Source organism: Piliocolobus tephrosceles, chromosome 18 (genome assembly GCF_002776525.5).
Source record: "Piliocolobus tephrosceles isolate RC106 chromosome 18, ASM277652v3, whole genome shotgun sequence".
Taxonomy (NCBI): Eukaryota; Metazoa; Chordata; class Mammalia; order Primates; family Cercopithecidae; genus Piliocolobus; species Piliocolobus tephrosceles.
Window position 1 is genome coordinate 67,626,808 of NC_045451.1, and position 24,491 is coordinate 67,651,298.

The following is a 24,491-nucleotide window of genomic DNA, read 5'->3' on the forward strand; positions in this document are numbered from 1 at the left end:
TGCATTCTTTGTTTTGTGTGGCTATGGAAGTCTGTTCCATTAGTTTAATGATAACTAATGATTAGACAGAGATTCTCTTAAATGCCTGGAACTAAAAAACCTCCCAGTCTTTGCAGAGGAGCAGTGTGTGTGCTGGGGCACACCTTTAATACTCAGCAAAGCAGTTTCTAACTCTGCCTGAGCCCTCGCTTCCTGCTTGCACAGAACCTGAGGATCAGCCAGAAGCTTATGTTTCCAGCTCCTTCTCAGTCATGTGGCCTTTATATTCTCAGGAATATTTTAAGGCTTTTTATAACCTTTATTTTCCAAAGCATCTCAATCTCCAGCCTTGCCTCCCAAGCTTTTTAGTTATCTCTTGTTTTCCTCAATTCCGATCCACTGCATCAGGCAACTATGACAAAAACACTTGCCTGTAAACGTTTTTGACATTACACCCCTTTAGCACCCATCAAGTTCCAAGTTAGGCAAGGTAAAGGCAAGCCTTTTGAGCCAGTCTTTGAGGGAGCCACCAGACAAATGAGAGCAAATCATTAGAATTATTGAGCAAGGTTCATTCTGTTCCCTGCAGTACCCATACCAGAAATGCAGGCCGTTATTTTCAAGGCTATAATTGGAGAGCAGGGATGGAAAAGCTTAAGTAAAAATGACACACAGCTCTTTCTCTTACTCAAGCACTCCCCTAGTTGAAGCCTTTGGATTTGTGTCCAGAGTTCTAAAAGAGTCAATACTGATAGTTTTTGCCAGTTCATCCATTGCTTTGATGGAGGGGCAGCCAATTGCTTTGATGGAGGGGCAGCCATTTTCACTCTGGAAAACCATGACAGTATAATTAAATGTGTGGAACAGAGGTCAGGTCAGGCCTTGTCAGTTACTACCCATATGAGCCTGGACAAACTACATTCTTTCTTTGAGCCCCAATGTTCTTATTTTATAAATTGGGAGGGAGGGCAGATAATGATCTGTCTGTTTCACAGAGCTGTCGTTAGGATGGACTCCCATGGTGTGTGTGTGTGAACTGTACATTGCTATATCCATGTCACTTTAATGTTTTATTGTAAATAGAACCAAGATAGAATGTAAAGGTTATAAATACCATAGAAGCAAACACTTAAAGACAAAGAAATAGTTTTTCTTTCATACTGTTGTACTGTATTGCTTTTTGGTTTTTCTGTTTTTGTTTTTGTTCTGTTTGATTTTTTTGAGATGGAGTCTTGCTCTGCCACCCAGGCTGGAGTGCAGTGGCGCGACCTCGGCTCACTGCAACATCCACATCCTGGGTTCAAGCGATTCTTCTGCCTCAGCCTCCCGAGTAGTTGGAGCTACAGGCATGTGCCACCACGCTTGGCTAGTTTTTTTTGTATTTTTAGTAGAGACGGGGTTTCACCATGTTAGCCAGGATGGTCTAGATCTCCTGATCTCATGATCTCCCCACCTCGGCCTCCCAAAGTGCTCAGATTATAGGCATGAGCCACCGCGCCTAGCCACTATATTGTGTTTTTAATTCTTAATTTTGATTGGAATAGACAGTTCATTAACAAGTTATAAATTTAGAAGTCAGGAAAGACCATAGAATAAAAATCAGCCACCTCTGACTTCCCCTCCTGGAGAAAAATAGTATCACCAATGGCAGGGTGTGTGTACAGGAACATGCAGGTGTGTAAACCTTCTGAGATGCTCTATCCACTTACCAGCAAGTATCAGTGTATGTTCTTTCCCTTTTAACATGAATGTAGCATACAGTCCTGAGTCGTGCTTTACTGACTTAACAAATCATGGGGGATTATTTTATATCAGTCCACAAAGCCGGCCCCTTTGCTTCTCTGCTTCTTTTGCATGCTATTCCGAAGACACAAAGTAAGTTATTGCAGCAGTCTCATATTGGTGAACAGTTTGTCTCTAATCTTTTGCTTTTACAATCCGTGAGTCAGAGAACAAACATCTGTATGCATCATTGTTCACAAATGAAGTATATTTATAGGATAAATGCATAGATGTGGAACTGTTGGATTAAAGTGTGTATACATTTTATAATTTTATAAATATTGCCAAAATGTTCTCCATAAAGATTGTACCAGTTTACACTTCCAAAAGCAGCATATGCTTGTTTTCTCAACATTACTCCAACATTACTCCTAAAGACTGTGTTTCCTTTAGACTGCAAGCCCCAAGACTTCAAAGGTACTGCAAAAATCACCCTCGGCAAGAAGAATGGTAAGAAAAATAATTTCCTTTCCCTTCCATTAACTCCCTATGTAGTCTCCTCTGGCAACATCCACCACATTTATGTATAATGTTTGTCATGAACGATCCTTCAAACTTGACATTTTCCATGTGGCACATAAAGGAATGGTAGAGGGACCTGACTAGCTGATGATTCAGAATGTGTGTCTGGGCCTCCTATACACAGGGACAATGTTGTGGAAAGTTATAGAAGGAACGAGATTATTATGATCATCGGTCAGTAGTGTCAGAATGTGCCATCTATTGTATAGGGAGAGGCTTCTGGGGAGCTGATGAAATAGGACATAGACGATTAAAGGCGTACTTTAGGAGTACAGTCTTGGCTGCAATGAGCCTGGGACTTGGCCCCCATGCAGATGCAAATCCCTCCGTATCTTTTCCTGAACTCCTGCTCTCATGATTCTTGCTGGTAATGTTAGGAGAATACTGTAAGAACTGACTCTGTTCTAAAATATTTTGTGTTCGTTCCTTAGGGCTGCCCTAACAAGGTACCACAAATGAGGTGGCATAAAACAATAGACATTTATGATTCTTTCACAGTTCTTGAGGCTGAAAGTCCAAAATCAGAGTGTCAGCAAGCTTGGTGCCTTCTGAAGTCTGTGAGAGAAGCACCTGCTTCTTGCACCTCTTCTGCTTTTGGCGATGCCAGTAATCCTCGGCATTCCTCAGCTGGTCTCAGCCTCCAGCTTCACGTGGCGTTCTTTCTTGTGTCTCTATGTATCTTCTCTTCTTATAAGGATGCAAGTCACTTGGGTTAAGGGCGCACCCTACTGCAGTTTAGACCTCCTATGTAATGGCCTCATCTTAACTAATTACATCTGCAATGACGTATTTCCAAATAAGGTCACGTTCTGAGGTACTGAGGGGTTAGGGCTTCAATTTGTCTTTTGGGGAGACACAGTTCAGCCCATAGCGTATTTATTCTAGGGTATCAAAAGAATATTGATAGAATGTGACTCTAAGGAGTCCATTTATATAAATCATCTACATCAACAGCACTATCCTTTGAGAAGGTACAGATTTAAAACAATTAAGAGACACCGTCTTTCCCACAGCCACTTACCCTGCTCTGCAGTGTGTTCAGTGCACTTTGAGGGGTCCCGTGTCAAGTGCCCCTGTGGAATTGAATTTGGGCCAGCCACTCATGGCTGCTAACTAAAGAAAGAGGGTCTTGGAGAAGCCATATTTTCTAATTGACTCTTAAAATTTTCAGAAGGTTGGTCTTCTTAAAATATATTGAAGTACAGAATTCTGCTTAAAGCAGGGTCAGTTAGGAGTTTGTCCAAGAAATGCATGAATAGAAACATTTGATTTTGTCATAACCCAGTTTTTCCCCCTCATGATTTTAAGTCATTATAGCAAGACCTGCCCATGTGCAGTGAAAGTAAAATCCCAGGTTAAGTTTAGTCATGAGTGAGTCTCCAGCTGAGAAAGAAAGTAGTGTTCCATTCTGGTTAATGTTGATCATACTGACGTGTTTTCCTAATTCAGAGTAGCACTGATTTTCATAGCTCTTAAGTGTATCATTGAGCTGATATTCATCCTAGTTTGACAGAATGTACTGAATTTCTCCTCCTTGGCAGTCTGACGTGCCGGAAGGAGTCATACGGGTCCATGCTCCACTTCTCTCCAAGGTGTCCATGGCCATTCAACTCAACAATCAAACCAAAGCCAAAGACATATTGGCAAAATTTCAATATGAAAACAGGTGAGTCCTGGGAAGCGCAAGGGGGAAGGGAATCCCTTTTTCTAGCCAGGGGAACTGAGACACACAACACCTGGAAAATTGGGTAACTCCTACCCCAATACTGCGCTTTAAGCAAATGGGCACACCAGGAGATTATATCCCACACCTGGCCGGGAGGGTCCCACGCCCACGGAGCCTCCTCATTGCTACCACAGCAGTCAGTGATCTAACCATAAGGCAGCAGCGAGGCTGGGGGAGGGGCGCCCGCCATTGCTGAGGCTTAAGTAGGTAAACAAAGCCACTGGGAAGCTCGAACTGGGTGGAGCTCACAGCAGCTCAAGGAAGCCTGCCTGTCTCTGTAGACTCCACCTCTGGGGACAGGGCACAGCTAAACAACAACAACAACAAAAGTAGCAAAAACCTCTGCAGACGCAAAAGACTCTGTCTGACAGCTTTGAAGAGAGCAGTGGATCTCCCAACAAGGAGGTTGGGATCTGAGAAGTGACAGACCGCCTGCTCAAGTGGGTCCCTGACCCCCGAGTAGCCTAACTGGGAGACATCCCCCACTAGGGGCAGACTGACACCCCACACCTCACACGGTGGAGTACACCCCTGAGAGGAAGCTTCTAAAGTAAGAATCAGACAGGTACACTCGCTGTTCAGCAATATTCTGTCTTCTGCAGCCTCTGCTGCTGATACCCAGGCAAACAGGGTCTGGAGTGGACCTCAAGCAATCTCCAACAGACCTACAGCTGAGGGTGCTGACTGTTAGAAGGAAAACTATCAAACAGGAAGGACACCAAAACCCCATCAGTACGTCACCATCATCAAAGACCAGAGACAGATAAAACCACAAAGATGGGGAAAAAGCAGGGCAGAAAAGCTGGAAATTCAAAAAATAAGAGCGCATCTCCCCCTGCAAAGGAGCGCAGCTCATCACCAGCAACGGATGAAAGCTGGACAGAGAATGACTTTGACTAGATGACAGAAGAAGGCTTCAGTCCATCAAACTTCTCAGAGCTAAAGGAGGAATTACATACCCAGCACAAAGAAACTAAAAATCTTGAAAAAAGAGTGGAAGAATTGATAGCTAGAATAATTAAGGCAGAGAAGGTCATAAACAAAATGACAGAGATGAAAACCATGACACGAGAAATATGTGACAAATGCACAAGCTTCAGTAACCGACTTGATCAACTGGGAGAAAGAGTATCAGTGATTGAGGATCAACTGAATGAAATGAAGCGAGAAGAGAAACCAAAAGAAAATAGAAAAAGAAATGAACAAAGCCTGCAAGAAGTATGGGATTATGTAAAAAGACCAAATCTACGTCTGATTGGGGTGCCTGAAAGTGAGGGAGAAAATGGAACCAAATTGGAAAACACTCTTCAGGATATCATCCAGGAGAACTTCCCCAACCTAGTAGGGCAGGCCAACATTCAAATTCAGGAAATACAGAGAACGCCACAAAGATACTCCTCGAGAAGAGCAGCTCCAAGACACATAATTGCCAGATTCACCAAAGTTGAAATGAAGGAAAAAATCTTAAGGGCAGCCAGAGAGAAAGGTCGGGTTACCCACAAAGGGAAGCCCATCAGACTAACAGCAGATCTCTCAGCAGAAACTCTCCAAGCCAGAAGAGAGTGGGGGCCAATATTCAACATTCTTAAAGAAAAGAATTTTCAACCCAGAATTTCATATCCAGCCAAACTAAGTTTCATAAGTGAAGGAGAAATAAAATCCTTTACAGATAAGCAAATGCTTAGAGATTTTGTCACCACCAGGCCTGCCTTACAAGAGACCCTGAAGGAAGAAGCACTAAACATGGAAAGGAACAACCAGTACCAGCCATTGCAAAAACATGCCAAAATGTAAAGACCATCGAGGCTAGGAAGAAACTGCATCAACTAACGAGCAAAATAACCAGTTATCATAATGGCAGGATCAAGTTCATACATAACAATATTAACCTTAAATGTAAATGGACTAAATGCTCCAATTAAAAGACACAGACTGGCAAACTGGATAAAGAGTCAAGACCCATCAGTCTGCTATATTCAGGAGACCCATCTCACATGCAGAGACATACATAGGCTCAAAATGAAGGGATGGAGGAAGATCTACCGAGCAAATGGAAAACAAAAAAAAGCAGGGGTTGCAATACTAGTCTCTGATAAAACAGACTTTAAACCATCAAAGATCAAAAGAGACAAGGCCATTACATAATGGTAAAGGGATCAATTCAACAGGAAGAGCTAACTATCCTAAATATATATGCACCCAATACAGGAGCACCCAGATTCATAAAGCAAGTCCTTAGAGACTTACAAAGAGACTTAGACTCCCATACAATAATAATGGGAGACTTCAACACCCCACTGTCAACATTAGACAGATCAACGAGACAGAAAGTTAACAAGGATATCCAGGAATTGAACTCATCTCTGCAGCAAGCAGACCTAATAGACATCTACAGAACTCTCCACCCCAAATCAACAGAATATACATTCTTCTCAGCACCACATCACACTTATTCCAAAATTGACCAGATAATTGGAAGTAAAGCACTCCTCAGCAAATGTACAAGAACAGAAATTATAACAAACTGTCTCTGAGACCACAGTGCAATCAAACTAGAACTCAGGACTAAGAAACTCAGTCAAAACCGCTCAACTACATGGAAACTGAACAACCTGCTCCTGAATGACTACTGGGTACATAACGAAATGAAGGCAGAAATAAAGATGTTCTTTGAAACCAATGAGAACAAAGATACAACATACCAGAATCTCTGGGACACATTTAAAGCAGTATGTAGAGGGAAATTTATAGCACTAAATGCCCACAAGAGAAAGCTGGAAAGATCTAAAATGGACACTCTAACATCACAATTAAAAGAACTAGAGAAGAGCAAACACATTCAAAAGCTACCAGAAGGCAAGAAATAACTAAGATCAGAGCAGAACTGAAGGAGATGGAGACACAAAAAACTCTCCAAAAAATCAATGAATCCAGGAGTTGGTTTTTTGAAAAGATCAACAAAACTGACAGACCGCTAGCAATACTAATAAAGAAAAGAGAGAGGAATCAAATAGATGCAATTAAAAATGATAAAGGGGATATCACCACCAACCCCACAGAAATACAAACTACCATCAGAGAATACTATAAACACCTCTACACAAATCAACTAGAAAATCTAGAAGAAATGGATAATTTCCTGGACACTTACACTCTTCCAAGACTAAACCAGGAAGAAGTTGAATCCCTGAATTGACCAATAACAGGCTCTGAAATTGAGGCAATAATTAATAGCCTACCAACCAAAAAAAGTCCAGGACCAGATGGATTCACAGCTGAATTCTACCAGAGGTACAAGGAGGAGCTGGCACCATTCCTTCTGAAACTATTCCAATCAATGGAAAAAGAGGGAATCCTCCCTAATTCATTTTATGAGGCCAACATCATCCTGATACCAAAGCCTGCCAGAGACACACACAAAAAAATAGAATTTTAGACCAATATCCCTGATGAACATCGATGCAAAAATCCTCAATAAAATACTGGCAAACCGGATTCAGCAGCACATCAAAAAGCTTATCCACCATGATCAAGTGGGCTTCATCCCTGGGATGCAAGGCTGGTTCAACATTCACAAATCAATAAACGTAATCCAGCATATAAACAGAACCAAAGACAAGAACCACATGATTATCTCAATAGATGCAGAAAAGGCCTTTGACAAAATTCAACAGCCCTTCATGCTAAAAACGCTCAATAAATTCGGTATTGATGGAACGTACCTCAAAATTATAAGAGCTATTTATGACAAACCCACAGCCAATATCATACTGAATGGGTAAAAACTGGAAAAATTCCCTTTGAAAACTGGCATAAGACAGGGATACCCTCTCTCACCACTCCTATTCAACATAGTGTTGGAAGTTCTGGCTAGGGCAATCAGGCAAGAGAAAGAAATCAAGGGTATTCAGTTAGGAAAAGAAGAAGTCAAATTGTCCCTGTTGGCAGATGACATGATTGTATATTTAGAAAACCCCATTGTCTCAGCCCAAAATCTCCTTAAGCTGATAAGCAACTTCAGCAAAGTCTCAGGATACAAAATTAATGTGCAAAAATCATAAGCATTCTTATACACCAGTAACAGACAAACAGAGAACCAAATAACGAATGAACTTCCATTCACAATTGCTTCACAGAGAATAAAATACCTAGGAATCCAACTTACAAGGGATGTAAAGGACCTCTTCAAGGAGAACTACAAACCACTGCTCAGTGAAATCAAAGAGGACACAAACAAATGGAAGAACATACCATGCTCATGGATAGGAAGAATCAATATCGTGAAAATGGCCATACTGCCCAAGGTTATTTATAGACTCAATGCCATCCCCATCAAGCTACCAATGAGTTTCTTCACAGAATTGGAAAAAACTGCTTTAAAGTTCATATGGAACCAAAAAAGAGCCCACATTGGCAAGACAATCCTAAGTCAAAAGAACAAAGCTGGAGGCATCACACTACCTGACTTCAAACTATACTACAAGGCTACAGTAACCAAAACAGCATGGTACTGGTACCAAAACAGAGATATAGACCAATGGAACCGAACAGAGTCCTCAGAAATAATACCACACATCTACAGCCATCTGATCTTTGACAAACCTGAGAGAAACAAGAAATGGGGAAAGGATTCCCTATTTAATAAATGGTGCTGGGAAAACTGGCTAGCCATAAGTAGAAAGCTGAAACTGGATCCTTTCCTTACTCCTCATATGAAAATTAATTCAAGATGGATTAGAGACTTAAATGTTAGACCTAATACCATAAAAACCCTAGAAGAAAACCTAGGTAGTACCATTCAGGACATAGGCATGGGCAAGGACTTCATGTCTAAAACACCAAAAGCAATGGCAGCAAAAGCCAAAATTGACAAATGGGATCTAATTAAACTAAAGAGCTTCTGCACAGCAAAAGAAACTACCATCAGAGTGAACAGGCAGCCTACAGAATGGGAGAACATTTTTGCAATCTACTCATCTGACAAAGGTCTAATATCCAGAACCTACAAAGAACTCAAACAAATTTACAAGAAAAAAACAACCCCATCAAAAAGTGGGCAAAGGATATGAACAGACATTTCTCAAAAGAAGACATTCATACAGCCAACAGACACATGAAAAAATGCTCATCATCACTGGCCATCAGAGAAATGCAAATCAAAACCACAATGAGATACCATCTCACACCAGTTAGAATGGCAATCATTAAAAAGTCAGGAAACAACAGGTGCTGGAGAGGATGTGGAGAAACAGGAACACTTTTACACTGTTGGTGGGATTGTCAACTAGTTCAACCATTAGGGAAAACAGTATGGCGATTCCTCAAGGATCTAGAACTAGATGTACCATATGACCCAGCCATCCCATTTCTGGGTATATACCCAAAGGATTATAAATCATGCTGCTATAAAGACACATGCACACGTATGTTTATTGCAGCACTATTCACAATAGCAAAGACTTGGAATCAACCCAAATGTCCATCAGTGACAGACTGGATTAAGAAAATGTGGCACATATATACCATGGAATACTATGCAGCCATAAAAAAGGATGAGTTTGTGTCCTTTGTAGGGACATGGATGCAACTGGAAACCATCATTCTTAGCAAACTATCACAAGAACAGAAAACCAAACACCGCATGTTCTCACTCATAGGCGGGAACTGAACAATGAGATCACTTGGACTCGGGAAGGGGAACATCACACACCAGGGCCTATCACGGGGAGGGGGGAGGAGGGAGGGATTGCATTGGGAGATATACGTGATGTAAATGACGAGTTGATGGGTGCTGACGAGTTGATGGGTGCAGCACACCAACATGGCACAAGTATACATATGTAACAAACCTGCACGTTATGCACATGTACCCTAGAACTTAAAGTATAATAATAAAAAAAAAAGAAAGAAAGAAAACAGGTGAGTCAATGTGAATGAAGGTCTCTGCACAAGAAGGAAAACGTTTATCAGACGAATAACTTTCTAGGCATTTACAAATTTGACCTTTTGTAAAACACAGAACCTGTTACTTTAGGGAGTTTACCAGTGGATTACTAGAATAAAAAGAGAATGAATGAAGTTAGATATATGATTGCTAACAACAAAAGTTGTTTTTCAAAGGAATTTCTAGAAATGGGATTCTTAATAGGTATTGTCTATCTTGGTAGCTTCATTTATTCAGTGAGTTTTACCTTTTATTTTATTTTATTTATTTATTGAGATGGGGTTTTGCTCTTTTTGCCCAGGCTGGAGTGCAATTGCACAATCTCGGCTCACTGCAACCTCCACCTCCTGGGTTCAAGTGATTCTCCTCCCTCAGCCTCCTGAGTAGCTGGGATTACAGGCATGCACCACATGCCTGGCTAATATTTTTGTACTTTTAGTAGAGATGGGATCTCACCATGTTGGCCAGCCTAGTCTCAAACTCCTGACCTCAGGTGATCCGCCCACCTTGGCCTCCCAAAGTGCTGGGATTAGAGTCATGAGCCACTGTGCCTGCCCGAGTTTTACCTTTTATTCGAATGAAAATATAGCAAGTTAGTTTTGTGGATATCTCGATAGTCCTTCAGGAATAACATTTTCCTAGGCTTGCATTGGCTTTAACATGCCTGTATCAGATAGAGATTATGTAGTTAAGTGGATACCATAGCTGTTACTTTCCTTAGAACATACTGCTAATAATTCTTAGAATCAGGATGATACTTACAAAAATTCTTTTTGCAAATCTGCCGTGGTCACCTTGAAGGGGCACTTCAAGGTGCTCCCTTGGAAGGGAGATGGTTCTGGTCACTAAAGGCCAACATGAAGGACCCTTGTGGTGTTGGAACTTGTGGTGTTGGTATCTTGACTGTGGTGATGGATAACTGACCCTCTATAAAATTCTATTGCAATTAATACACACACATACACACACACACACACACACACACACAAATGAGTACAAGTAAAATGGGGAAATCTGAATAAGATAAGTAGATTGTATTAATATCAGTATCCTGATTGTGACATTATGCTGTAGTTCTGTGAATTGTCACCATTGGGGAAAATGGCAGAATACAAAGAATCTCTCTGTATTATGTCTTACAACCACATGTGAATCCACAATTACTTCAATAAAATTTAGATTAAAAGAAAAACAAGTAGCCAGTAAAAGTCATCTATGGTGTGAGGTCAGAATTTTCTACCATCAGGGGAAAAATTCGGGAGATGGGTGTACCAAAATCTCAGAAATTACCACTAAAGGGGTTAGTGGAAGGTAGGGGGTGGAGGAAGGCATAGTGACCGGAAAGGCATGCTGATGGCCTTGGAAGTTTTTTTTTTCTTTTGGTATTAGATTATATGATGTGTGAAAATTCATCAAGTTGTGTACTTCTGACTTGTGCGTTTTATGTATAATATATACACACACGTTAACCCGTTTCCCACTTGCCCCAAGAATACTGCACTGAGAAAAGCTGCACTTTCTTTCCTAAATGGGAAATGGGTTAAAAGAGAAAAAGAAGAGTAGACAGAGGTCAATAGGAGCCCCAAACATGTATTCCTCTTTGCTATTGGCCTGGACACCTCCACGTAGGCAGTCATATAGAGACTTGAAATACCATTCAAGGGATTTGGGTATTCAATAGACTTCTAGTTACAGATAATACAAAGCTGACTTTGTACTCTCAAGTAGACCTTTTGTAGAAAGAAAATGTTTCTAATAAAAATAAATTAGAACCAATGACTCCTGATAGACTCAAATCTTTTATAACAACTTCTTCAAAAAATCTTAGTAACTCAGGAATGGAAAACCAAACATCATATGTTCTCAGTTGTAAGTGGGAGCTAAGCTATGAGGATAGGATGTAAGGCATAAGAATGATATAGAGGACTTTGGGGACTCAGGGGGAAAAGGGGGAAGAGGGTGAGGAATAAAAGACTACAAATTGGGTTCAGTGTATACTGCTTGGGAGATGCATACACCAAAATCTCAGAAATTACCACTACATAATTTACTCTTATAACCAAATACCTGTTCCCAAAAAAACCTATGGAAATAAAAAACTTTTAAAATAATAATTAAAAAAAAATTGTGCCCTATCCGTTCTCTTTAGTTGTTAGAACTACGGCTTATTTCAGTTAAAGTGTTGTAAACTGGCCCTGATTTTGCATCTTTCACTAGAGGCTTATTTCTGACTGCCTACTCAGACCCCCATGTGTTCAAGCTAAAAAAAGGAGGGAGAAGACCCATTCCTTTCAGGTACTCTCCCTTAAAACTAGTAAACCCTGGACGGTAACACAACAAAAAGCAGAGAAAGACTCTGAAAGGTGGAAAGACGAGGCCTTGAGAAATGACACGGTGGTGAGTTCTGGGAGTTTCCTTATCCCCTCCCATGTATCCCAGACAGAACACCGTGGAAACTTCCAACCTGCAACTGACAACAGGCACAGATGAAAAAGAGCTCTAAGGAAAGCCTAGCCAAAGGATTAGGTAAAGGGGTGGCCTAACCACAGAAAACCTTTCTGGCAATATCTGCCCTACTCCAGCCAAACACCAATAGAAAAAACACGCCACCACCCCATGGTTTCAGTGGATCCAAGCAGGGAGTGGATCTGCCATCCACCACGTGCCACCTAACACAACCAGGCGGGTGGTCTGATTCCAAACCAGAGTCGTGTCTACAGGTTCCTGCAGTGAGCTAAGCTTTCAGCTTCACCCAGCAGCAATGAAACACAGTAGCAGTGAGGCAGTGCAAGGCAGGCCATTTAGCACAAGTGTCAGTGAGGCCCTGAGGGAGCTGAGCCTCTTCCCCCGACCATATGAGCAAAACTGAACAAGGCAGGTCAAAGCAGAGCTTCCCTGGTGCCCTTACTAGTATCAGTCAGCCCCAGTGGGGAGCTGAGACTCCACCTGACACCTGGTGGAAAGGGGTAAGATGTGGGAACAGTTGACACTCTGCTCCCTCCCCTCCTCTTTTCTGGTGTCAGTGGGGCCCAGTGAGTAGCTGAGCTTCACCCTCAGCCTGCAGCAGCAAGGCAGTGTTAGCTTCTGTTTTCCACCACCCTGGTGGCAGCAGAGCCCAGCAGGCAGCTGATCTCACACTCCCAATTGGAGGCAATCAGGCAGAATCAGTTGCTGTCCTGCTTTCAATGGGGCCCAGCAAGAAGCTGAACATACATGCCCACCCAGACCTTGTGCTAAAGCTCAACAGGAAGACTACATGCCAAAAAACGAAGATTAAATAAGCCCCAGAGTCTCATCGTATCATATCCAAAATGTTCACAATACAACCCAAAATCACTCATTAAGACAAAACCACAACATGAATGAGAAAAAACAAACCACGATGTCAACACTAAACTAAATCAAATTTTAGAATTTTCTGACAAGAATGTTATAGCAACTGTCACAAAAAGTACTTCCACAAGCAATTATGAATTCTGAAACAAATGAAAAAGTAGAAAATATCAGCCAAGAAATAGATGCTATTTAAAAATACAACAAAGGGAAATTTACAGAACTCAAAAGTGCAAAAACTGAAGTAAAAAACTTGCTGAATGGGTGAAAAAAAATTGCTCAGTAGTAGGGTGAAGATAACAGAGGATAGAATTAGCACACTTGAGGACGTATCAATAGTTTATCAATTATGAACAACAGAGAAGAAATAAACCAGAAAAAAAAAAAATGAACACAGTCTCAGGGACCTATGGGAGTCTAACAAGTGAGCTAAATGTCATACAGAATCCCAAAAGGAGAGGAAATGCAGAGTGAGACCTGTCAACTGTGAATTCTATATCCAGCAAAAATGTCCTTCTGGAAATGAGGGAGATATCAAGACATTCTCAGATGAAGGAAAACTAAGAGATTTGTTGCTAACAAATTGACCCATAAAGGTTGGCTGGAGAAAGTTCTTTAAACAGAAAGGAAATTGTAACAAGGCTTAGAACATCAGAAAGGAAAGGAGAACATCAGAGTGGGTACAAAGAGGGCTATAAACTATCCTACTTCTCATGCATTTTTAAAATCACCTTTGGTGAGAGAAGCAAAAATTATATCATCTGATATACTGCTCATTGTACGTAGAGGACACACTTAAGACAATTACATTTTAAAACGGCGGTGCACCCCCACTCCCTAAATGTGGTCTTTGCAGAGTGACTTCCTTCCAAAAAATAGTGTGTAAAAAGGGAAAAAGCAACTTTACACCCAAGAAATCTGACCTCAGTTAGGTGATCGGGTTAATATTAGCAGTGATGAGTCATGTTGATAGTATCCAGGTACACCCTTGATATGACAAAAACAGCCCTTTATCTCTGTGGTCTTCCTCCAAGAACACATAACATGAGAAAAAACATCAGAAAAATCCCAGTCAAGGAACATTCTGTAAAATACCCGAGCAGTACTCCTTGAAACTGTTCAGGTCATCAAAACTAAGGCAACTGTGAGAAATTATCAGAGCAGTCTAAGGAGACCCAACTACTATATTAATTTCCCAGTGCTGCCATAACAAATGACCACAAATTGGGTAGCTTAAAAGGTGGAAATGTATTCTCTCACAGTTAAGGAGTCCAGAAGTCTGAAATAAAGATGTCAGCAGGTAGATTCCTTCTATAAGCTCAGTGGGAGAAACTCTGCCATGCCTCCCCCATAACTTTTGGTGGTTGACAGCAATCTTGGCATTCCATGGCTTACACGCCATTTCAATCTCTTCTCCCTTCTTCACATCATCTTTACTCATTTTAGGTGCCCCCTAAATCCAGGATGATTTAGTCTCACGATCTTTAACTAATTACATCTCTAAGTGCCCTATTTCCAAATAAGGTCAAATTATGAACTTTAGGGCGGGCATGAATTTTGGGGCACACTGTTCAGCCCCCTACAATTACTAAATGTAATGTGAAATTCTGGATAGGATCCTTGAACAGAAAATGAACATTAGGTTAAAATGAAGGTAATGTGAGTAAAGTATGGACTTTAGTTAATAATAATGTATCAATATTGGTTCATTAATTGTAACAAATGTACTACATTAATATTAGATGTTTATAACGGAGGGAGCGATATGGGGCATATGGGATCTGCCTATACCATCTTCATAGTTTTTCTGTAAATCTAAAAGAGTTCTAAAATTAAATATTTATTTTAAAATTGTTTCCAGGATCTTACCAGTTTTTTTAAAACTACCACTTTTCAATGGTAAAATAATTTCAGAGTAAAATAGGTAAAATTTAGTTATGCCAGAATATCAGGATTCTCTTTCCATTTTAAAAATGAAATCTATGCATGTATCAATGGTCCTCCTTTAACTTATGTGATTCTGAATTCAAAGAACTGAGAATAAATAGAACTACACACTCATTTGAATAGCTACTACCTTAAAAAAAAAAAAAAAAAGAAAACAATTGCTGGTGAGGATGAGAAGAAATCAGAAATCTTGTGCACCACTTGTGGGAAGTGGGGGTATAAAAAATGCTACAGCCACTGTAGAAAACAATATGGTGATTCCTCAAAACGTTACAAATAGAATTAGCATATGATCCAGCAATTCCACCTGTGGGTACATGGCCAAAAAATTAAAAGCAGGTCTTCATGGAGACATTTTACTCTCATGTTCACAGCGTTATTCACGATAGTTAAAACATGGAAGCATCCTAAGTATTCATCAACAGATGAACGGATAAGCCAAATATGTATATACATATAAGGAAATATGATTCAGCCATAAAAAGGAAAGAAATTCTGACATATGCTACAACATGGATGAACTTCAAGAACATTATGCTAATGAAATAAGCCAGTCACAAAAGGATAAACACTATATGACTCCACTTAGTTACGGTCGGAATCATAGAGACAGAATAGAATGGTGGTTGCTAGGGCCTAAGAGGGAGGGAAATGGGGATTTACTGTTTAATAGGCATACAGTTTCAGTTTTACAGATAAACGAGTTCTGAAAACAGATGCTGGTTATGGTTGTTCAACATGATGAATATATTTAATACCACTGAACTATACACTTAAAAATTGCTAATATGATACATTTTGTTATGTGTATTTTTCCATGATAGAAATATAAAAACTTTTAAAGGAATAAATATCATTAATTTTTAAGTGTGAGGATAAAAACTAATAAAAGTACATATCATTTATTAGTAAAACATCAATATCAGTAAACTGCAATAAGTTATACATGTTCTGTAATATCCAGAGAAACCACAAAGCCATACAAAGCAATATACTAAAAAATGCTATAAATAAAACAAGATAGAATCCAGAAAGATAGGCTGGGCACGATGACTCATGCCTGTAATTCCAGCAGTTTGGGAGGCTGAGGCGGGGTGGATCATGAGGTCAGGAGTTCGAGATCAGCCTGGCCAACAGTGAAATGTCATCTCTACTAAAAATACAAAAATGAGCCAGACATGGTGGCGGTCACCTGTAATCTCAGCTACTCAGGTGTCTGAGGCAGGAGAATCACTTGAACCTGGGAGGCAGAGGTTGCAGTGAGCCGAAACCACACCACTGCACTCCAGCCTGGGTGACAGAGTGTCCGTCCCAAAAATGAATACATAAATAAAATTTTAAAAATAAAATTATGTGGGATGCAACTAAAGCTGTGCTGAGAGAAAAATTTATAGCAGTAAATGCTTATGATAGAAATGAAAGATCTCAAATCCACTGTCCAAATTCCTACCTCTAAAAACTACAAAAATAAGAGCAAAATATACCTAAAACAACCTGAAGGAACAAATTAATAAAGATAAGCAGAAATAAGTGACATTAAAAACAGGAAAATGATAAAGATTAGTGAAACAAAAAGTTGTTTTAAAAAAGCAATAAAATCGATACACTCCTAGAAAGACTAACAAAGATAAAAAAGATGACACACATCAAGGATATCCAAAGTCAAATGGGGTATCACTAGTATAGTACTTCCATTACAGGGATAAAAAGGATTACTGTAACAACTTCACAGCTAATAAATTCAAAACTTAGACTGTACCAATTCCTCAAAAACACTAATTACCAAAATACAACCAAAATGAAATTGACTAGCTGAATAGTGCTATAGCCATTAGAGAAATTGAATCTATAATTTTAAAAGTTTTTAAAAGCTCTCCAAGCCCAGATGGTTTTGCTGGAGAAAACTAGCAAACGTTTAAAGAATTAAGAGTAATCTAGAACAATCTTTTCTAGAAAATAGAAGAGGGAGGAATACTCCCTAACTCATTTTATGAAGCTTGTATTAATACCCTAATACCAAAAAAAAAAAAAAAATTCTAAAAAACAAACAGAAGCCCTAGAGACCAATCTCTCATAAATTTATAATTTAAAAATTATCAGCAAAATAACAAATCCAACCTAGCATTTATTAAAAGAATTATATACAATAAACCAAGTGGGATTTTTTTCAGGCATGCAAGGTTGATTTAACATTAAAAAGATCAATCAATGTAATTAGTCATATCAACAAGAGAAAACCCATACAGTCATCTCAATTGATACAGAAAAAAATCTTTGACAAAATCCAGCACCGAGTCATGATAAAAACTCTCAGAAAACTAGGAAAAGAGGAGAACTTACTCAACTTAATAAAGATTATCTGCAAAACCTCCAGCTAACATCATTCTTAACAACGAAGGACTGAATGCTTTCCCTCTAAGAGCAAGAATAAGGATGCCCACTTTCATCAATCTCAACATACTACTGTAATATTAAGTCACTGCAGTAAGGCAAAGAAAAGAAAAGGCATACAGGTTATAAAGGAATAAATAAAACGGTCTCTATTTGCAGATGACCTAATTATTTACATACATATTTCATAAAATAAAAATTTAAAAAGACCTAGAACTAATAAGTCAGTTCAGTAAGATCACAGAATACAAGATTAACACAAAATCAATCACACTGGAACACATTTTAAATGTGGAAACCGAAATTAAGACCAAAAGTAAAAACGTAATACCCTTTACAGTCACTCTAAAAATAAATACTTAAGCATAAACTTAAGTAAAGCTTTACAGGATCTGTACGTTGAAAATTACAAAATGCTGGTGAAAGAAATTAAAGAAGACCTAAAGAAATGGAGAGATACATCATTTTCATGGATTGGAAGATAATACAGTAAAGATATCAATTCTCCCCAAATTGATCTATGGGTTTAATGCAATTCCTGTCAAAATTCCAGCAAGTTACTTTGTAAACATGCACAAGCTTATTCTAAAAACGTATATATAGAAAAGCACAGGTGCTAGAATAACTAAAGTGATATTGAAAAAGAAGAATAAAGTAGGAGGAATCACTTTACTAGATATTCAGGCTGATTATGTAAAAGGTAGAGTAATCAAGATAGTATGGTGTTGGTGGAGGGATAGACACTTAGATCAATGGAATAGAATAGAGAACCCAGAAACTGACCTATACTAATAGGCCCATCTGATTTTTAATAGATTTTTATTGTAAACTATATGTAACATAAAAGTGTGTTTTAACCATTTCAAAGGGACAGTTCAGTGGCACTAAGTACATTCACGTTGTTATACAACCATCACCATCATTCATACCCAAAATCTTTTTTCTCATCCCACACAGAGACTCTATCCCCGTTCACCCTGCCTTTAGCCACTGGCAACCATTCTTCTCCTTTCTGTCTCTATGAATTTCGCTATTCCAGCAACTGATTTTGAGAAAAGTACAAAAGCAATTCGATGGAGGAAGCCTTTTCAGTAAATGGTGTTGAAGCAATGGACGTCCATAGGCAAAAAAGTAAATAAATAAACCTCGATCTAAACCTCACACCTATTCAAAAATTAACTCAAAATGGATCACAGACTTCAGTGTGTAGTGTAAAACTATAAAACCCTTAGAAAATAATGTAGGAGAAAATATCTGTGATCTAAAACTAAAGAGTTCTTAGAGCTTGACATCAAAAATGTGACCCATAAGAAATAAAATTGATAAATTAGATTTCATCAAAATGGAAAACTTACATTCTAAAAGACCATGTGAATAGGATGAAAAGACAAACTAAGGACTGGAATGAAGTATTTGCAAAACCACATATCCAACAAAGGACTAGTATCTAGAATATATAAATAAAACACTCAAAATTCAACAGTTAAAAAAACAATCCAGTTTGAAAGTGGACAACAGACATGAACAGACACTACCAAAGAGATACAGATTACATTTCACCAAAGAGATAAACAAATGGCAACTATGCCCATGGAAAGGTGTTCAACATCATTGGCCATTATGGAAATGCTAATTAAAACCACAATTACATATGACTACACACCTGTAAGAATGGCTAAAATAAAAAATACAACACCAAATACTGACAAAGATACAGAGAATTGGGGTAGCTCATGCATTTCTGGCGGGAATGTCAATACTGTAGTCACTCCATGAAATAGTTTGGCAGTTTCTTAAAAAAACTGAATCTCCAGCTGCCATATGACCCGGCACACAACGTGTGTGTGTACACAAATGTGTACACATGTGTGCCTGTACACAATGTGACCTGTACACAAATGCCGATGGCAGCTTTATTTATACAGTCAGAAACTGGTGGGGTGGGGGGAAAAAAGCCTAGGTGTCCTTCAACAGGTGAGTGACTACAGAACTGGCTCCTCTATACCGTGGAATACTACCCAAATGCAGCAACTTGGGTGGATCTCTAGGGATTTATGCCAAGTTGGGAGAAAAAAAAAAAAAGGTAGTACAAAAATGTGTCATACTGTATGTTTCCATTTGTTTAACCTTTGTGAAATGACCAATTTATAGAACTGTAGAATAGGGTAGTGCTGCCGGGGTAAGGGATGGGGATAGGGTAGGATGGGGAGAAGGAGTGAATGTGGTATAAAGGGGCAGCAGGGGGTGCCATGTGGGGCTGGAAATGTTCTGCATTTTCCCTGAATGGCTGTCAACATTCTGGTCGTGATACTGCACTAGAGTTTTGTGAGATGTTGCTATCGAGAGAAATCGGTGTAGGGTGCACAGGATGCGCCTGTATTATTTCTTACAACTACATGTGAATCTACAGCATCTCAAATGAAAGTTCGATTAAACAAAAAACAACAAAAAAAGAGGGCACACTTGCATCTTCCTCACAGTGGAGAGGCCAGGACAATTACTGAAGTAACCAAGCTGAAAGTCACTCCTTAATGGGGATGGAGGTCAGCGATGGTCATTCAGACTCTTCTAACCCAGCATTCTAGTCTGGGCTGGAAAAATTAAATTGAGCTGTAGTTTCCTGTGACTTGCTTTTGTTTTGTTTTATTTTATTTTATTTTATTTTATTTTATTTTATTTTATTTTCAAGACGGAGTTTCACTCTGTCGCCTAGGCTGGAGTGCAATGGCATGATCTCCACCCACTGCAACCTCCTCTTCCCGGGTTCAAGCAGTTCTCCTGCCTCAGCCTCCCGGGTAGCTGGAACTACAGGCACATGCCACCACGCTTAGCTCATTTTTTGTATTTTTAGTAGAGATGGGGTTTTGCCATGTTAGCCAGGCTGGTCTCGAACTTCTGACCTCAGATGATCCGCCCGCGTCAACCTCTCAAAGTGCTAGAATTACAGGTGTGAGCCACCGTGCCCAGCCGTGACTTGCTTTTATTAAGGGGCAGAGACTTGCAATGAAGTCAGCCTTAGACACCTTGCAAAGCATGAGGCAAACTGAGAAATGTGACATGGGCTGATAATCCCATTCAATTTTTTGGCAAATGCAGAAATAAAACCTGACTTCTTTTGGATTGAGAGTAACATGGCCAACGACAAGGCAGTATTAAACATGCAGCTGCTCCATGGCCAGCCTTGATGTGTCAGTAACAGTAACTACCCTGAAATGGAGCTGGTAGCTGTGGCCTCAATGGGCTCTATGTAGTGGAGCACTACGGCTCCCCATCCTGGGGGAAGCAGTCCGTCCTCCCCGGGCCTCAGCTTCTTGTCTGTGTCAGACAGAAAAACAATTGTTTTTATCATAACTTCCGTCATGATGCAGTTTTGTGGGATATATTTCGTCAAAGTATAATGAATTATTTGTTGCCTGGTTGTTTAACATGCATTTTTACCTCACATCAGGGTAGAGTACTAAAATTACATTACTTTCTCATTTTTTTTTTCAGTCATGGTTCATCAGAATATATTAAGATTCAGAACCAAAGGTTATACGAAATTGGAGGAAATATAGGTAAGCATACTGTAATAAGTTCTACTGCTCAAGTCTCTGATTACTCTAAAAGAAATATATTCATATTTTATCTCTCAGATGAAAACTATTTTATTTCAGGTATATTGTATGAATCTCTCAGATGAAAACTAAAAATCAGTAGGTTTCTGATATTTTTATTTCATGTGAGAACAGTTGCACAACTTTTCTAAAATATTTTCAAAATTTAAATGAGAATATTTTAGTGTTGATATGGAATAGGCTTGGACCTTTTCCTGTTTTTTGTTTTGTTTTGTTTTGTTTTTTTGTTGTTTTGTTTTGTTTTTGAGATGGAACCTTGCTCTGTTGCCCAGGTTGGAATGCATTGGCATGATCTTGGCTCACTGCAACCTCCACCTCCCAGGTTCAAATGATTCTCCTGCCTCAGCCTCCCTAGTAGCTGGGATTGCAGGTGCTTACCACCATGCCCAGACAATTATTTTATTTTTAGTAGAGACGGGGTTTCACCATGTTGGCCAGGCTGGTCTCGAACTCCTGACCTCAAGTGATCCACCCACCTCAGCCTCCCAAAGTGCTGAGGTTACATATATGAGCCACCGTGCCCAGCTGGCTTCGGTCTTTTCATTGCGACTTGAAGTTGGAAACTCTCTCTGGAGACTCAATGCAAAACAAAGCAGAGAATACTATAAGAACTTTCTGAAGCATGACACCATTTTGATTAACTTCCCTATTTTCACTCCCCTCCCAAATTCATTCTTTCTATTTCCCTGGGGGAGCAGGGGAGGAATCAACAAAACTTCCCCGCTTGGTCTGTGAATATCCTCACAGTCCCATGGGCGCTTTGTGCTCCCACTGAGGGCAGCGCCTCCTCTCGCCAGCACCCTCCACTCTCCCACACCATCAACCTTTCCCTCCTAGCTGCAGCATTTCCATCTGCATTTAAAAAATTGGCAATTTCCCTCACCTTTACAAAATTCTTTCTTGACCCCCTTTAAGTCTCCTCCCATTTCTCTGTTCCACCTTACAGCAAAAGCTTCTTGAATCAGTGTCTACACTCCAATTTCTTCCTCCTTGTTCTCTCTTGAAGCCACTCCAGGCACGCTCTGTCCCTCAGCACTTACACCAGAATCGCCCTCTTGTCATGGTCACCACACAACTCGTCTGTTTTTAGAACTGCCTGAGTTGATCTTTCCCTCCTTTGAAGAACACTTTCTTCACCTGACTTCAAGGACGCCCTAAGCTTCTGACTCTCTTCCCACTTTTCCTGGCTGTGCTCCTGGAGCCCCTGTGCCCCTTCTTTCTCTTCCTCTCAGCCTCTCAAGGTTGGAGAATGGTAGGGTTCAGTCCTCGGAACTCTCCTCTATTTGCACTTACCTTCCATTGTAAGCTCAATCCATCTCACTGCTTTAAATACACCTGTATGTGGATGCCCCTGAAATTTCTATCCCACGGGTCCCGTCAAACACTAAACCTGTAAATCCAATCACCTGGCAGGCTTGGATTTGGGGCCTCTGCATGTGCTGTGACTTTTCCCCAGGATGCCCTCCCTCCAGGCAGCCTCACTTCTCAGTCCCTGGCCTCTGCCGGTCTTTGCTGATAAATCAGCTTCTCAGTGAGACCCCCCTTCCTCGCACCCTCCCGAACACACCTTCCATGCTTGGCCTTTCTCTCACGTTCTCATCGCCAGTGGACTTACTTGATATTATATTTGTTTGTTAGTTGCCTTATGCTGCTCTTAGAATGTTTTTGACTGATACATGGCTGTAAACCCAGCCTGGAATAGTGCCTGACACAGAGTATTTGGTAAGTGAAGGAATCAAACAACCGAGGGTGCAGGCAGCTCTTGGTCGTTTTGTTTGAGACTTCAGCATACATTTCAAGCACACTGCGCATAAAGACTTTCGAATACGTTTGCCCCAGGGAATGATCTTTTAGTTGTTACCATTTTGGGATTTCCTACCTATGGGCTTTACATCCATAGTAAAGAAACAAAATGACCATTCCTAAAATGAACTTGACTTGAATCTTCTCTAGCTCTGGTCAAGTACCTATCTATAAAACCATTGGAGGACATGTATTAGCATATGAATGATGAGTTTATACCTGAAACAAGTTCTTGCCATAGTTTTCTTTTCTTTTTTCTTTTCCTTTTTTTTTTTCTTGGAGACAGGATCTCACTCTGTCACCCAGGCTGGAGTGTAGTAGTACGATCTTGGCTCACTGCAACCTCGGCCTCCTGGGTTCAAGTGGTTCTCCTGCCTCAGCCTCCCCAGTAGCTGGGATTACAGGCACCTGCCACCACACCTGGCTAATTTTTTGTATTTTTAGTAGACATGGGGTTTCACCATGTTGTCCAGGCTGATCTCAAATTCCTGACCTCAAGTGATCTGCCCGCCTCAGCCTCCCAAAGTGCTGGAATTACAGGTGTGAGGCACCACACCCGGCCCTTGCCATAATTTTCTAATTGATGCCATGAAGCAAGGGAACAATTTGCCTGTGATGGTATGTCTGCTTTCTTCCACAATTTCACATGAGATTTATTTGATATACCCATACTTCACAGTCAGAAAAAAGAAAGAAAGAGAGAGAGAGAGAAAGGAAGGAAGAAAGGAAAGAAGGAAGGAAGGAAGGAAGGAAGGAAGGAAGGAAGGAAGGAAGGAAGGAAGGAAGGAAGGAAGGAAGGAAAGAGAAGGGAGAGAGGGAGAAGAGGGAAGAAGAGTTTGTTAAGAAACCTTAACATATGTCTACTTACTTTGGCCAAGAGAACTATATTAACCTTATTTGAACCTCACAAACACACACATACACATATGTGTGTGCGCACACACACACACACACAAATGTACACTTATTCTCTGATCTTTTTCTTTTAGGAGAGCATTGCTTGGATCCAGATGCTTATATATTGGATGTATATCGTATAAATCCTCAAGCAGAATGGGTGATTAAACCCCAACCAAGTTCTTAAAATATCCTCAAGATAGCTGCTATCATGTATTATATGCCAAAAAGATCCTACATTTTGGTAGGGAAAAAACAACGCTGTGTTTGACATATTTGTTCCTACAGCCTTCTCAGTATTTCTGGCCCTCAGCAGTGGACATTGTCAGCATGAACTATGGAAGGGGCACTGGTTCACCAATTCAGCTGAAGCTTTCTCATGATATTTTTTTTTTTTTTATAAAAGTAAAGGAAAGATGATGTGGTCCTTCCAGAAGAAAGACCAATCTAGAATATGGAACTCTAATCACTTCTAGTATTTCAGCTTCCTAGCAGAAACGAACTTGGCCCTAGACCGAGGGATAAGCAATGTTCTTTATGTAGCCAATGC

General features: G+C 40.1%; 1 protein-coding gene across 1 annotated transcript in view; it reads left to right on the forward strand.

Annotated features, from left to right (window-relative positions):
- ARHGAP28 (Rho GTPase activating protein 28) overlaps positions 1–24,212 on the forward strand; it is a 190,120-nt gene extending 165,908 nt beyond the window's left edge. The window contains exons 15-18 of the mRNA XM_023228475.2: positions 2,155–2,211; positions 3,825–3,949; positions 21,117–21,181; positions 24,034–24,212. Coding sequence (XP_023084243.2) covers positions 2,155–2,211; positions 3,825–3,949; positions 21,117–21,181; positions 24,034–24,128 — 342 coding nt within the window. The 3' untranslated portion in view covers positions 24,129–24,212. The remainder of the gene's footprint in view (positions 1–2,154; positions 2,212–3,824; positions 3,950–21,116; positions 21,182–24,033) is intronic.
- Positions 24,213–24,491: the final 279 nt, after the last annotated feature.